The 16,863-nt window shown below is 35.5% G+C and overlaps 1 protein-coding gene across 7 annotated transcripts in view; it reads right to left on the minus strand.

Moving 5' to 3' along the window:
- The window catches only part of LOC127499176 (protein NLRC5-like), a 784,214-nt gene that overhangs the window by 755,794 nt on the left and 11,557 nt on the right, over positions 1–16,863 (minus strand). The window contains exon 8 of one of the 7 annotated variants that reach the window (XM_051869360.1): positions 8,833–9,006. The exons of the other annotated variants lie outside the window; for them this stretch is intronic. Within the exon in view, the coding sequence (XP_051725320.1) occupies positions 8,833–9,006 (174 nt within the window). The remainder of the gene's footprint in view (positions 1–8,832; positions 9,007–16,863) is intronic. 7 annotated transcript variants of the gene reach the window in all.

Genomic DNA, 16,863 nt, shown 5'->3' on the forward strand with positions numbered 1-16,863 from the left:
TGGGCAAATGTGGCTCAGCTGTGTGAGCAGAAGCGCTGCAGGTGTCTGACAAGAAATAAAATAGTGTACAAATGTATTCAGGGATTGCATTTGTTCAGTACAGTGTTGTTCAGTGCAAGATTTTGATGTTATTTAAGCTAAAATAAAGTAAGGGAAAATATTTGCACTAACTGTTAAAAACTAATACTGTATATAAAAATGATAGAGACACTGCTGTTTACATTTCTTTAAGTATGGCAAAAATATTTTAGTAATGAAATTTGAAGTAAATGAGAAATAATGCAAAGGAAAGTAAATTTTCAGAAATGTTGTACTTTCTTGTGCTTGAATGTTAAAATGGCCCTCCTATGAGGTGTCAATCACAGCAACGGCCCCCAGCCAATTTGAGTTTGAGACCCCTGCTTTAAGGACTTTACACTTGCTTGACTAAATGAAGAAAATGATTGACTTTGACTTGAGATCCAATGACTCGAGACTTGACTTGAACTGTCTGACTCGAGAATGACTTTATAACAACTTAAATAATTAAAATGATTTTTATCAAAGTCATCACAGCGAACACTTTAGTTTAGGGTCCAATTCTCACTATTAAAGTTGCTAATTAGAATGCATATTACTAGGATATTGGATGTTTATTAGTACTTATAAAGCACATATTAATGCTTTATTCTGGGTGCGAACTACGGGGGAGCTAGGGGGAGCTCGGCTCCCCTTAATAAGACATGGGCTCCCCTAAAAACATGATTTGTGAAGTTTTGGGGGATCTCAAAAAATATTGACGTGTTATTTTGACGTGCAATTTCAGTTTTGTGTAATGTGATCATCGTGGATTATTATGTGTAAAATTGCAAAAATATCATTTCAATAAACATATACATGCTATTCTTGTCATGAGCATCAAGGTGTGGGGGCGCTGCGGTGCAAAATCCACTCATGTTTAGTACATGTTAACTCGAACAGCAAAGGAAGCTGATCCCAGGCCTGTGTTAAGGTAAGGCATGTTATTCGCAATTATGTGTTTGGGTTGTTATAGCTCTGCGTGACTCGATGTATTAGACCTAATTTAACAGAGGAATTCTGGTATTCTTCTGTAGCCTGACGAGTAACTTTAACCGTTGTTCTTGTGAACTCAAAGACAGCCTGATGCTTTGTTTATAGACTATTTGTGGGTGGCTGTTTGTTGTTTCACCTATCAATTCGTGTCGATAATGTATAATAGGCTAAATCCTGTATAGTGATTTATCCTATATAGTGCTTGCATAAAGCTGTTATGTATTTTTGTAACTCATTGTAAGCCCTCTTTTGAGGCACGCGCAAGCGCACGAATACACGAATACTTTGGGGCTTCCCCCAAAGTCCATGGTATAGTTCAAACACTATGACCGCTTAATCTTAATATCTTAACATATCCAATACCTTACTAACTATTAATAAGCAGTAGGAATTGGATCCTAAAGTAAAGTGTGACCTCATCACAACATCAGTTGATGAACAAAATAAGCTACAGAACCAGCGAGGTCAGAGTTTGCTCAATCACGTGACGCTGCAAAAGCACAGAAAAAACATACAGTGCGGTGAGTGCGCTAAATACAGAGGGAAGAAGAAAATCTCCCAACATTGTTTCTGTTGAATATAAACACTTCGAAATGGACAATATTTATAAAAGGAGATTTGCAGCATAAAAACTGTTAAGGGATATCGATCGGACACGACCATCACAACCTCCAACTTCAAAAAGGAAAGCCATGTAAGCGAACCTGTTCGTTAGTTAATTTGACTAAATCTAGAGAGAAAAAAATGGTCAAAACAGCATGGCTTTATACAATTTATTTTTCAATTGTAGCTTAAGGTTGTCAATAGATTAAAATGATAATTAATGATGGCATGTTTTATAATTAACGTAATGTAAATTCGCTGACATTTGGCACGTTTTATTGTAAATCATTGTGCTTTAATGCCAAATATTTCGCTCTTTCTAAAGCAGGATCAGACATTATTAGAAATGACACCAGAATTAATAAAATGCAGCCAAAATTCAAGATATGGTGCAAAATGGCCCTAGTATGAGCTTTTTATATTTACTATATGATATTTAAGCAATATTTCCAGAATATTAGCACGGCTGCTAATGTGATATTAATTTTATACAATAGTTCAGTGAACTAAAAGTTAATATTATAGTGACATTTTAGACATAATATTGTCAATATTCTCTGTTTTTGCTCTTTTTCTCCCAACGACAATATCTCACACAAGCCACAGCAAAAGAGGCATGTGTCTCTGCTGCACCAACACACAGTGGTGTTTCCTTACTGAATGAATCCGGAGTTTTGAACAAATCGGTTCAGTGATTCAGTGATTCAGTCACTTGCTTCGTTCCAGAATGAATCGGCCGTTTTGAATGAATCAGTTGAATGAATGCTTCTATGACTCATTCATTAAGACAGTGATTTACTGCCACCTACTGGCTGTTTTAATTTCATAATTAAAAGCGTAATTAATTTTTCCCCATCTCATTTTTTTTTCTATATTCAAAATTCTATATTAAAAAAAAATTATCTCAACATTTTTAATGCTGTTGTAACTGCAGTGTAAAAAATTCCCTTTTGGTTAGAAAATGGTTAGAAAATATCCCTGAAAATCAATTTAAGAGGTCAAATATTGGCTCTTAAAGTAAAGTTAATTTCTGTCACTTCCCTGTAGGTGACATTCCATAAAATATATATAAGCAAAGTTAAACATAATGACATTTACTAATAAACCTATATAATTAATGCATCACACTTGTGAATTCACCTTCAACATTTTTCATCTCTGATGGTCTGAGGGTGAGTAGATCAACAGCGGATTTTCATTTTGGGGTGAACTATCCCTTTAATTCTCTTTGCTCCTGAATTAAACATTGTCAAAAGTTATCAACCAATCAGAATAGACCTCCACGCCTGACCGATAAAAATGATACAGGAAATCTTATTGGCTGTAAGTGAAATGCACCAGAAACTCTTTTGAAATATCAAAGGTGGCTCTTTAATTTCTTTACAATGTTAGAAATGTTTCAGAATGAGGCATTTGTATGATTTGCACATATAAATAACCTAGTCTGTGTAACTGCATCACTACATTGTACAGACATTACAGGTCAAACCCCTCTGATGTTTGATTTATTCAAATAAACATATTATATGGCTCTTAAGACACACTGTATATGAAAAAATCAGTGTTGGCATTTCGAATTCCTCAACTGAATTAAGGTAATTTGTTTCATTTGTTTTTATTTAATGTTTACTTGTCTTTTTTGTAAATTCAATTCAGTTTGAAAGTCAGTTTGAAATCAATCTTCCTTGTGCTGCATGTAAGCTATTGCAACAAAGTTACTCTATTGTGAAGACAAATACACAGAGTGAACAAATGTTTAAGTGAGATTATTGTAATGGTAATTAATCAACGTTTAAATACGTAAACAAAAGCCTAAATTCAAATCTGTTCATCATATAAAGTGGACGTGTCTCTTCAGAAGACTTGAATTAAACCGCTCCATTCAAATGGATTACTGTTACAACGAGTCTTGTGCTTTTTGAAGCTTGAAAATAATGATGGCCTTGACAAAATGGATGGACAAAAATTGAGATATTAAAATATCTATATGGCAGTATACAGTATGTTGCGGTTTTCCCCATGGTATTGAAAATGATACTGAATATTGATATTTTTCAAGGTATCGTATTGAAGTTAGAAACTCCAGTATCGTGACCACTAATTCATGTACTTTGTCAATAAGGTAAAACTTTGCTATTTTCTACATAGATCTATGATTTGATTGAATATATATTGGTACAGTAATTCATTAAATATCACCAGCTAAAAAGTAACCAGTAACTAGTACTCTGAGTAGTTTTTGAGAAGAGTACTTTGTACTTTTACTTCAGTACTTTTTGACACCAGTAATTTTACTCGTAATTGAGTATTCAGCAATGTAACAGTACTTGTATTTAAGTACAGATTTTCAGTACTGACAGAAGGAAGTTATTTCAAACTGGTCGCCATTAAGTGTAATTGTTCCTTTTGTATGCGATGGTGTGATTCTTCAATAAATGAATAAATAAATAAAATAAAGATCAATTTGACTGATAGCATTATTATTATTTTTTTTTTTTTCAAGATTTCTATAGATATCGAAATATTTTGTTATCGTGATTTATTTTGGTCATGATAATCATGTAAAAATGATTCAGGTGAACCACACTCCACTTCCCTCTTTTCAGCTGCAGATACACAGTTTGAGGCAATGCTCACGCTTCTGTAAGGGTGCTCTGTTTGAACAAGCATTACAAGATCAGTTGAATTACATCAAAATATTTGTGTTTTTTTGTTTGTTTGTTTTTTTAAACCCTCTTCACTGTCACCTGTGTCTGTTGTCTGGTTTGTAGTTTGTTCGGTTTATTTAACTTGAAGGGGTGGATTCTGGAATCCACTGCCGCTTTAATATATATCTTTTAAGTTATTAACCAACTTTTATCTTTCTGTTAAATTATTTGAATGACTTCTTCAACGTATGTTAAAGCATTTCTTTTCCTTTTCAAACACTAGAAAATAATTTTGAATATTGTCTGTACCTCTCACTGAGAGAAAAGAACATGTTATCAGTATGTTTTGGGAAAGTTTCCTGCTCAGAGCAGAGCTCAGATCAACTTCAACCTTGAAGAAGCTGTGAATCATGTGTATCTGTGTATGTGCGCTAAGTGTTCTGTGCAGGTCCTTTGTACTGGTGGACAACTGGCACTCTTCTTGAGACCAGCAGACACCATGTCATGACCCCAAAAGGACATCCAGTGCCTAAATCCAGGGTCCCCTCGTCAGCATCGTGATGAATGGAGATATGCTTCTGACTATCTGTCCATGTGTGGAAGATTTTTCTTAGCCAATCAGAATCATTCAACCTGAAGTAATGACGTAGTTAGTTGACTCTGTTAGAGTATAATTGTTGTGGAAATGTGAATGTACGCAGAGCGGCCTACAAACTCCTTGTGAGACTTGAAGCTGGCTTCTGCTGATGAAACTGCAAACTATTCTTCAGTAAAATTATCTTCAATTTATTATTTTTTAACTCTGACTCCGGGTGTTTATTCATCATATCTGGTCTTTTGGGTCTTTAACTATAAAATTCCCCTACAGTTAATGGTGGAGTGAATGCGAGCAATCATTCTTCGGTGACATCCTCGACTAACCAACAAACAAGGTAGGAAGCCGTTTTATTATTTTGTTAGGGCTGTCTGGTTGAAAGGGTTGAGAGAACTGGGAAGTGAGACGGTGAGTTTACGTACACACTCAGACGTGAGTGTGGTACACCAGATCATTGGATACAGGCTGGTGTCACGCCATCAGAGAGAGATGGTGGGTGATAACTCCACTCCATTAAGGTGTTGGAGGAACACTGGAAGCCAGAGGCAGAAGGTGTTGAAATAACTCCTTCCTATTGAAGGGTAGGAGGTCACTAGTAAGCCGGTTTGCTACTAGTGTCTCATGAACCAAAGTTCTCTGACTCTTCCATTCAGACAGGGGCGCCCCGAATTTAGTGATTCAGGAAGTTAGAGATTAAGCTTTTAGTTAAATATGACAAAATACAGATAGGGATGGGGTTGTTTGGTCAAGGATGCATCAGGAACGATCCTGACGAAAATAAAGATTGTGACCCTAATTGGATTGGACCAGTATATGTAACTGTGATTTTGGAGTATACTTTGCAGTTTCATCACGCAGAAGCCAAAGCTGTGTTGTTCAAAGATCGCCGCCGCCATCTCTTTCAGGTGAGTATTAACTTTGACTAAGATATGGCTGACAAATTTTGAAACTTGATCAGTCCAGATACAGATAATGAGACAGAAGAGAGCAAACGCTGTAAGCAGATCTGCTCTGAAGCTCTCACTTAAAAGAAATTTGTTGAACTAATTAAGAAAATGGTTAGTCAGGGTTTTGATTCTGATTGGAAAGTTAAACAACAACTTGACTGGCTACAAACAAAGAAAGAACCAGAAAAATTCACATTTTTAGCTGTTTGTGCTTATTCATGGATTTGTAAAATGGGCGGGGTACCATTAACCCCTGATGGAAAAATCCCAGAAGTAACTGAGGGATGGTTCAATCTGATTACCCAATGTGATAAAGATGACATGGAGTGTTTTAATTGTGGTCAGCAGGGCCATCTCGCCTTTAATTGTAAATGACCACCTAAAAGGTGTAGACAGTGTGGGAAACTTGGCCATATTCGCAAATATTGTAAACAAAAGAAAGAAAAGAAAGGAACAAAAAAAAAGACTTCCACTCTGTCTGAGAATGGGCTTGTGAAACTGAGAAAGAACATGAGATAACAATAAGGTCATAAGATTGTAGTCTTAAGGAATTCCTTTTGAAGGAAATATCTATAATAATAAGTTTTATATTGAATGGACAAATACAGGTTAATGTAAAATTACAGACAATAAATCTAAAACGTGAGTTACAAAAATATATAAAGGGACGATTGGATGTTCTGAAAGTTTCACTTTATGGAAAAATATTTGAACCGTCTCAAGTATGTTTTGTAGTGTAAATAACTAAAATGATGTAGGACCTCCAAGTTCTAAATATTTAGTTTTTGATGGTCAAAGTGACATAAAGGGTTTAAATGGCAAAAATGGGATTGCCAGTTTCACAGAGACTCGACCTGATTGTAATTTCTAAATTCCCTGATATGTGGGTAAATGACAAATATAAAGCATGTCAAATCTGGCAAAGTCTTAAGCTGGGCCAGAGTTACAAGATATAGGTAAAGTTTAATGTTACAAGTTTATGAAAATGCAGTGTACCAGTCCTGAATGCCTCAAGAGTCTCCCTTTCTCTCATTCAAAGTCAGCTAAAAGCTGCTATCTGAGCTTGTGTCATAAGTGATAACAAGCTATTTATAGTGAAGCTCAGTGTCTCAGTTGAAAATCATGGACACAGAGATGTTAAAAGAAATGATTGCCATAAAGAGGGCAATTAGTTGTTAAATTTGTCAAAGGAAAACTCAATGAGTATAAAGAGGTCTTTAAAATGGTCATACAGACCTTGAATGATAGAAGTGACTATTTTGACGAATTTATTCTATGACCAGTAACTTTTTTGTCTCATCCTAGTCACCACCATGTGCAGGGCCGATGGCTCGAGTTACAGATGTAGCAGAACACTACACTGAATGGACAATTGTGAAAACTAAATTCACTGAGTATAATCTCAGCATTTTTATGTTGCTGCTACAAAGATGTCTCATGGATTTTAGTGATTAAATACTGCTGTCATTAACCTGTCTCCATGTTTTAAGACTATTAGGCAGTCCAATGGCTCTGGTGGCTCTTGAATGCAACTTCCCTAAGCTCCAGAAAACACCTGATTCTGTTGAAGAAAACTGTCAAAGATTTCATGATGGGAAAGAGCGGTTACCAGTGTGCACGAGGTGATTTCTCAATGACCGTTAAGATCCTCTTTGGCCAGACAGGGGACAACCTAAGGCAGGGGGTCACCGCCGCCACTGGGCATCTACCCTGAAGGGAGGTGTTTAATGTGAGATGGGTATGAGAGTGGAGCGGATGTCTGTGAGGCCAGCAGCATCATTAAGGGGGGATGTTCCTCTCATTAATGTTCCTCTGTACCACTCACCAGAAACCGCATTCCTAGGATGGCTTGTTTTTCATTGTGACAAGCAACTATGTCAGGGGACAAGACCCTGAGGAAAAGAAGATTATTGATAAAGAGCTGATGGGAATGAGCTTTCAAGAGCCGACTGAGACCATGAGGTGATTGTCCGTAATTTCTGGGGAGATGTTGGTTGCCCTATTGGCAAGAACTGTATAGAAGTTTCAGATTCAGCAGTACTATGAATCCCTGAATTTGTGAGGCTGTGTTTATTTTGAACTGTGTCTATATTATAGTTTTTACTCCTGCAGGTCATTAGACATGGCATAGGATAATTCATAGACATGGTGGTGGTTAAAGATGAAGACTGCTTTTGCAGATTCAAGAGAAAGTTAAGTGAATTCAACATTTAAACAAGATAACCTCCTAGAATAAAATATTTTAGATTGTGGTAATGATTTTTATTTGAACAATATACATTTTCCTTTTAAAACTGGTTAATGATTATTCTGTACATAGTAATGAATTTAACATTACATTCTTTCTAAATTAGTCTTGTGATTCTGTTGAAAAGATTATTTGTGCAGTAAGAGAGAGAGACTGCTGGGGTGGAGGCAAGGATGGTACTCTGTCTGTCTGTTATCAGCCTGCTAAAGCTTAAACAAAGCAATGAGATTAGAACGAAAACAACCCAGCTGACGTTTCTAAAAACAAATTATAGTGAAGAGACATGCTTTGAGACTGAATAAGAGTAAAACCTACAGGAAAAGTTTAAATATGTTTTTAGAATTAAAACAAAAAGCAAACCTTGACAATGAGCGGTTCATATTCGTGTGAGTGATAAAATTGAAGATAATAAAATTATCTTCAATTTATTATTTTTTTAACTCTGACTCCGGGTCTTTATTCATCATATCTGGTCTTTTGGGTCTTTAACTGTAAAATTCCCCTACAAACTGTTAGTTTTACTTTCTTTTGCAGGATAATAATATATTTAGATCTAAATTGTCTTTTTTTCAGGTAGACTCCTCACCCCTTCCTTCTACTGCCGGCAGGATCTGACGGTTCAAGCAGGAATCTGTCACTGAACCGCCGGATGGGGTTTACGCCAAAGGATATTTTGTATGCACTATCTACATATTAATCCTTATTCACTTCCAGTCTTTATGATAGAGATGATCTTACCACAGTTCCTCCAGTTTACAGTGAGGATTCTCCAGTACAGCAGAAATCATCTTCACTCCCGAGTCTCCTAGTTTATTCCCAGACAGATACAGTTTTCTCAGGTGTGAGGGGTTTGATCTCAGAGCTGAAGCCAGAGCAGCACAACCTTCATCTGTGACACCACAATACCCCAACCTGTAGAGAACAATGACACACTCTTCACTCTCTCAGATCAGATCAACAGAGACTTCATTATTAAAAAGAAACCAAAACAAAAGCACAAATCCCCATGTTTGATATGAGTTTTACTACGTTTGTGTGTGTGTGTGTGTGTGTGTGTGTGTGTGTGTGTGTGTGTGTGTGTGTGTGTGTGTGTTTGAGTGAGAGGGAAAGCTAATATAAAAACTGAATATAAGAAATTATGTTAACAAATTATCACATTAAATATATGGAAAGATGATCACAGAAAAAAGATGGATGTGATGGTCATTAAGGATGAATTCATGTTCTTCATGTTCTTCTATTCATGTTTTTTTTTTCAATTTCTAACACACTTTTCTCCAATCTGTATCACATTTTCAAAACTCTAAACACAATTAGCACAACATCCGTCTGTTGTGACCTTACCATAATTCATGTCGTTTTCACACAAAATGCCGTCAATTAACACGTTTCTAAAAGGCTTAAATTTCATTCTGATCTTATTTACAAATGCTTAAACACAGCATGTCAGAAATGAAGACCCAATGTTACAATCTTTAAATATAGTATAAAACCTACTTCTGTACCAACAGCAGCTCAAAAGTATTGAAAAAATCTAGAAAACATATACTGAAACAATTGATAAGCATTTATAATTAGCAGATATTGAGAAATAGCAGATTCTAATCTCAGTTGGAGGAATAGTCAGATGTTGAAGCTCTTTCATTACATGGACATACAGTAAAATAGACACAGACTCATTGTTCAGTGTGGATGAAGAACAACACAGAGGAGCAGAGAGAGAAAAAATGTCTGGGTGAGGGAGAGGAATAGATGAAGGAGGAGAAGAGTTGGATCAGGACAAGGGAGAAGAAGAGTTAGGGGAGAGGAGTAAGATTGTGTGCTGGATTGTGCATCTCTATAGTTTTCCTCTTTTACACATGATGAACCTATGAAAGCTTATTTCTGCCATGAATAGAAAATAAAAAGGCAATTGTGACTTTTTATCTCACAATTCTTACTTTTTTTCTCTCAATTCATATAGTTTTTATATCACAATTCCTAGAATTTTTTTTTAAATTGTGTCACAATTACTTTTTATACTTATTTATTCTGTGGCGGGGAAAAAAACTTCCACAGTAACGAAATATCATGTATGTTGGATTTGTTGTTGATCAATGGCAGCAATTTCATTTAAATTCATGTAAAGCTTTTACTACACCGATTCCTCTACCACTGTTTCATATACGCTGAATATGTGGTCTGTGTAGGGCACTAACTAAGGGGACACCATCCCACCCTCTATGGGCACCATCAACACCCCACCCACCCCCAGAAAGAGATTTCAACCAAGAGGGCAACTGAAGTTCAGCATAGGGGACTCATTTGACCAGTGGCTGCCCTGAGCAATTCTGTTACTTTCTTCTTCTTTATTTCTACTGTACATTCTATAAAGTAAAGACTCGTTCACTTTTAGATAGTCTGTTGGGATGTTTCCAAGAATGCACACATTCAACACTCAACCAAAAATGTAGAATTTACATGTAAGAGCTCTACTGTTACTGCAGTAAAAGGAAACTGAATTATAAAAACAATGGATTTCATATTTTCTGCAGGTAGAACTGAAACATGACAAGTAATGCAGTTTTCATAATGCCATCAGCTGTTAGTATTTTGACAGTCATTGTGCTTTGATTGACTATATGTTCATGTTGGATAGAAAACTAGTGCTGGTGTTTGACAGAACGACTCTTTTGAATCAGGTTTGCTGTGTTTTGATAGAGTTAGTGTGTGTAGAAAAAGGTTTTTAGTGTTTTGAAATGTAGAGTTTGTATTTATTTAACAAAATATGGTTTTGGGCAGAAAATGAACTATTTAGCGAACTGTGTGATGTAGGTGTTGCTGTGTTTCACATTTCTCCAAACTCGGATCACTGTTCTCAAATCAGTTAACACAGTGATCTGAGCACTTTGTAATTGTCCAAAACAGATTTTACGTTTTCATTCATTTCACATAAATTGCAAATCATGCGAATAATTTTCTCAAAACACGATCACAGCTTTTTTATTGGCTTTACACAGTTCACAAACATTTATGTACCATCTGTCCAAACACAATAAACAAAACTCTTGAATGTGTCATATTATCAAATGCACTTGATATGTTTTCAATTGGCCCCAAAATGATAACTGTTTGGTTAATAATACACACAACACAGGAGATTCAGTTTTTCTGTCTGTTTACACATTTATCACTATTGCATAATGTGACAGGGAAAGTATGAAAGGGAAAGTTTACATAGAGCAAGAAAAGAATAAGAATAAGCAAGAGAAGGGGAAAATAAAGAGGTGAAAGTGTAAAGGTGGTGCTGTGGGTAGAGGAAGGGGTGTAATGAGAAGGAAGAGTGGAACAGATAGAGGGAGATCATATGAGGAGAGAGGAGGATGAAGAAAGGAGGAGAGGAGAAGAGATGGGTGGAGGGCATTGGTGTAGTGGAGAGAGCAGGGTATGGGGGGATTGGGGTGTTTTATTAAGTTGGCTTGAAAAAGCCTTTTACTGATCTATATAAACTTCTTCTTCTGAGCCACATTTTAGACTGCATCTCCTCCTAGAGCTTTAAAGCTACAACCACCAAACTCGGCTCAGACCTTCAGATTGTTCTGACTTAGTGTGCTATATCTTTTCAGACTGATCCGACTTACGGTTTACCTAAAAATGCTGATCAAAACTTGAAAAAACTCCCATAGACTTACATTGAAAATCTGAATATTCCATCAACCTCCGACTGTCAAATTCAAATCTAAACACTCTGAAGCCCATTAGACTCAATGAAGCTGCCATTCTGTGTACTATTTATAAGCCATTCAAACTGATTCAAACTCATTAACTAACTGTCTGACTAACTAACGAACTATCTATCTATCTATGGGGGGGATTGGGGTGTTTTATTTATAAAATGTTGTTTTATTTATAAGAAATTCAAAGTAAAATACTTTGGCATAATTTCACAACTTAACAAGCAGACAGAATAACACAAGACGCGTCACTCGTATTGTTTTGAATGGGAGAAAGTGCAATGCGCAATATGTCCCCATGACGGGACAAAATGTTCTACTGTAACCGACGCCTCGTTTTATTTTGGATCTTTGAAATATGCGTAGTATTTTAAGCGTTTGTCACATGTCGTGCATGTAAAAGTAGGAAATATGAATGTGAAGTGAATGTGGTCTCGTTTCAAATGCACTGATCAATATGCTTGCGTCGACTTCACTGTAGCCTATGTGTGCTGGTTCCTTTCCGTGTTCTGACCGGTGTCCGAGTCTCAATCAAACACAAACCCATTCATTCAAATGATTAATAATGGGAAATAACAAGCGCTTCCATTTCAGAGTTATCAGATCTGCTGAAGATGTTGCTGTTCATGTTTGCCAGCGCAGGACATTTTACAAATCCAGACCAGACGATGTTCTACGGCCATGTCCAGAATAAAGAGTAGCCTATCCATGTCACACAGTAGCCTACAGTTAGGGTGATATTACTTAACCCGTGATATAAGATTTTGGCCATATCCAAATCATCCCAGTATCAACGTCAATAGGCTAGTTCTTGTATTTCGGGCACACCACAAGGTGTCACTGTGGCCTCAACGCTTCGCTCTCGCCTACTCTGAGCTCGATTGCTATGTCTGAGGTAAACCACGCCCTCCTCATTACCCTACGGACAAAGAAATGTAAAAATATATAAATGTAAAAATAAAGAAATGTAGAAATGAATAAATGTGGAAATGAACAAATATGGAAATAAATACATAAATAAATAAATGTGGATATAAATAAAAATCAAAATGAATAAATGTATAAATAAAAGAAAAAAATGTGGGAAAAAAAATATATACATAAGGAAATAAATGTATAAATAATTATTATTATTATTTTTTTTTTTTTACATTTCTTTGTATATTTATTCATTTATTTTTAATTTTGGCAGACTTGGGATTCCATAGTATTTTACCCTCCATAAATCTCAACGTCTTCACAAAGCAAAGCTAAGTTTCCTTTTTAAGCTCTTTCAGTGCTTCCCACATTTTGTGGATGGGAAAACATAGATCGCGATACCTGATGTGATTCAATTTCAAAAGGCTATAATTTCACGTATGCTCCGCATGTTTCAGAGTCAAATGTGGCGCTGTTGCGTGTTCTACCTGCTCACGCAGCGCTTATTCTAGTGGTTCACAATCAATGTACTAAATGCATACTATAGTGCACGTTTATGCTAATCGATTGCTTATGCTGATATGACTAATGTTGTACATTATTGACAAAAGTTTACTTTATGGTATTGTAAAATATTGTAAATGGTTGTAAGAACATATCTACCTCATCTAAACTTGAATGAGCAGCCCTCAATAGTAAGCATACACATTACAAAATAAGTGTGCGAGCGTAAGGGACGCTCAGAGGGTTCAGTTGTTAGGCACTAGGGATGTGCATCTCCACAACTGAGGCCGATGCGATACATTTAAGATACATGTGAAGCAGCTACTGATACAATGCGATACGATTCACCCCTATTAAAGGATTAGTTCACTTTCAAATTAAAATTTCCTGATAATTTACTCACCCCCATGTCATCCAAGATGTCCATGTCCTTCTCTCTTTAGTCGAAAAGAAATTAAGGTTTTTGATGAAAACATTCCAGGATTTTTCTCCATATAGTGGACTTCAATGGCCTCCGAACGGTTGAAGGTCAAAATTACAGTTTCAGTGCAGCTTCAAAGGGCTTTAAACGATACCAGACGAGGAATAAGGGTCTTATTTAGAGAAACCATCACTCATTTTCTAAAAAAGTAAATAATAAATAATTGTTATACAATATGCTAGTGCAAGTATATATGACAATTTAGTTCAAACTTTGACCTGAGGAGGGCAGTAATACACTTAGCAGCGTCTACACCGCTGGAAATCAAATAGAGATGAAGAATAGAGCTAGTTCAAGATGAGCATTTATGGTTAAAATGTATAAATTTCTTTTTTTTTTTTAGAAAATGACCGATCGTTTCTCTAAATAAGACCCTTATTCCTCGTCTGGTATCGTTTAAAGCCTTTTGAAGCTGCACTGAAACTGTAATTTTGACCTTCAACCGTTTGGAGGCCATTGAAGTCCACTATATGGAGGTGCCGCACGTGATTAAGTTAGCCGTTACGTTTTCTCCAATGGTAAGAGATACAGACCCTCTCATCTCCCTATAATATACAATCTCTGGCGTCACAGTGTTTTCTACATGCACTCATCTCAGTGAACGTCTCACTCAAAGTCTTAGTTTTTATTCTGCTATTTATTCCATTCAATTTAAGGCGCAGACGTGACGTAGACGTCACACAGACTGCATCAGGCTGAAACTAGCAACAAACTCTTGCGTTGCGCCGGGTGTATGATAGAGCCCCAAGAGTGAGACTAGAAGTACAGCCATATCATGTGACATTCCAGGAAATCTCTTAACATAAACAATGATCAGAGATCCAGAGATCACTATAACATGCAGAGAGAAACGGTTTGGAGACAATAAACACATGATTGCAATAATATATGGTTTATCTAGAGCTGTTCAACGATTAATCACATCCAAAATAAAAGTTTATGTAATATATGTGTGTGTACTGTGTATATTTACTTTGTTTATAAACACATACATGTATATATTTAAGAAATATTTACATGTATATATTTATATAATTTAAATTATATATAAATATTTATTAAGTTGGCTTGAAAAAGCCCACTCACTGATCTTCTATTTAAGATTCTTCTTCTTCTTCTTCTTAGACTAAAATTTCTAAATGCTACTCCTCCTAGACTGTTCAAGCTGACTCGAGTTGCCTTATCTTTTCAGACTGATCAGACTTACGGTTTTCCTAAAAATGCTGATTAAATCTTGGAAAAATCCCATTGACTTTCATTGAACTGCCTTGGCTGATCTGAACATTCCGTCCAACTGTCAAAATTCAAATTCAAACACACAGACTCAATTAAACTGCCATTCCTGTTTCTAAGCCATTTAAACTCATTCAAACTCATTTAATCTATCTATCTATCTATCTATCTATCTATCTATCTATCTATCTATCTATCCATCTATCTATCTATCTATCTATCTATCTATCTATCCATCTATCTATCTATCTATCTATCCATCTATCTATCTATCCATCTATCTATCTAGCTTTTAACCCATTTTAGCCCACCGGCAACTATAGTTGCCGCAGAGTATAGTTGTCATTTTCCTTTTGTAAGTCCTTTTCTAGATGTTTTCCATGTTTTATGTCTCAATGACATGCAAGAAAACAACCAAATACAGGATTTCAAGAACAAAAAAAAGGTATTGACTTCCTTCCTGTCACATGAGGCTGTCAACTTCCTACCCATACTTCTAGGAAGCATATTGAAGGCAAACCCTCCCAAAGAAAAGTAATTTTCATGTTAATAGGAAGTATTTTTTGTTGACATATATATATCTACATAATCATGAGGGTCTCTAGAATCATCCAAACAAAACAAATCTTACAATAGATCTACAGTTTTTTGTATACTTAGTCAAAAGTCCAAGCGGCAACTATAGTTGCCGGTGGGCAAATGACTTGCAAGTACATATATCATGGGGAAATGGAGTATACTGTGTTTAATGAGTTAATAAATCAAGGTTATTGGTCTTGTTTAGTGCATTTTGCCTTCATAATATTTTATATTGATATATATTGTTATTTTATTTTTTTTTTTGATTTACTTATTTTTTGTTTGTTTGTTTTATGTGACCCTGGACTACAAAACCAGTCATAAGGGTCAATTTTTTTGAAATTGAGATTTATACATCATCTGAAAGCTGAATATATATAAGCTTTCCATTGATGTATGGTTTGTTAGGATAGGACATTTGGCCAAGACACAACTATTTGAAAATTTGGAATCTTAAGGTGAAAAAAAATCAAAATATTGAGAAAATTGCCTTTAAAGTTGTCCAAATGAAGTCCTTAACAATGTATATCCATTCACAAAAATAATTTTTTATACATTTACGGTAGAAAATTTACAAAATATCTTCATGGAACATGATCTTAATATCCTAATGATTTTTGCCATAAAAGAAAAATCTGTAATTTTGACTCATACAATGTATTGTTGGCTATTGCTACAAATATACCCGTGCGACTTCTTACTGGTTTTGTGCTCCAGGATCACATATAGGAGTAATTTTTTCTAATGAACAATGTAATTTAACTTTTTGATTCACAATGCTCTGTTGGAGCAACTTAATGGCTGCACTTTGTTCTGCATTATGTTCCACCACTTTAAGACAAACGGATTTGTTGTTTGATGTGTTTTCATATTCAAGAGATTATAAGCTAAATGCAGCTTTTTTGTGTTCACATCAAATGTTCTTCAACTTTGATCTGTTGATCTGTTGAAAGCAGTTATTTTGAGTTAGATGCATAAATGTTATCCTCCTATTCAAAGTTTACATTGAGGGGTGCATACAACATATTTGCCCACCGGCAACTATAGTTGCTGCACATTCAAATACATTTTTTAAGAAAAAAAACAAAAACCTGGGGAAAATAAATGCAGAACATGTTCACATAGGACACTATTAATAGGAATATATGCATGAAATCATTCAGAAAAATTTGGGCACAAATGGGTTAAAACTACAATTCTAAAACTTAAATTATTTCAAACTGAAAAGCTTCAAACTACAAACTTTTAAAACTTCTTCAAACTTTCTGGACCGGCTTTTTCAAACCAAATTAAAGTTTGTCTACAAACTGTTTTATCTAGTTGATTTTTATATTTTTATAT

Source organism: Ctenopharyngodon idella, chromosome 17, assembly GCF_019924925.1.
Source record: "Ctenopharyngodon idella isolate HZGC_01 chromosome 17, HZGC01, whole genome shotgun sequence".
Lineage (NCBI taxonomy): Eukaryota > Metazoa > Chordata > Actinopteri > Cypriniformes > Xenocyprididae > Ctenopharyngodon > Ctenopharyngodon idella.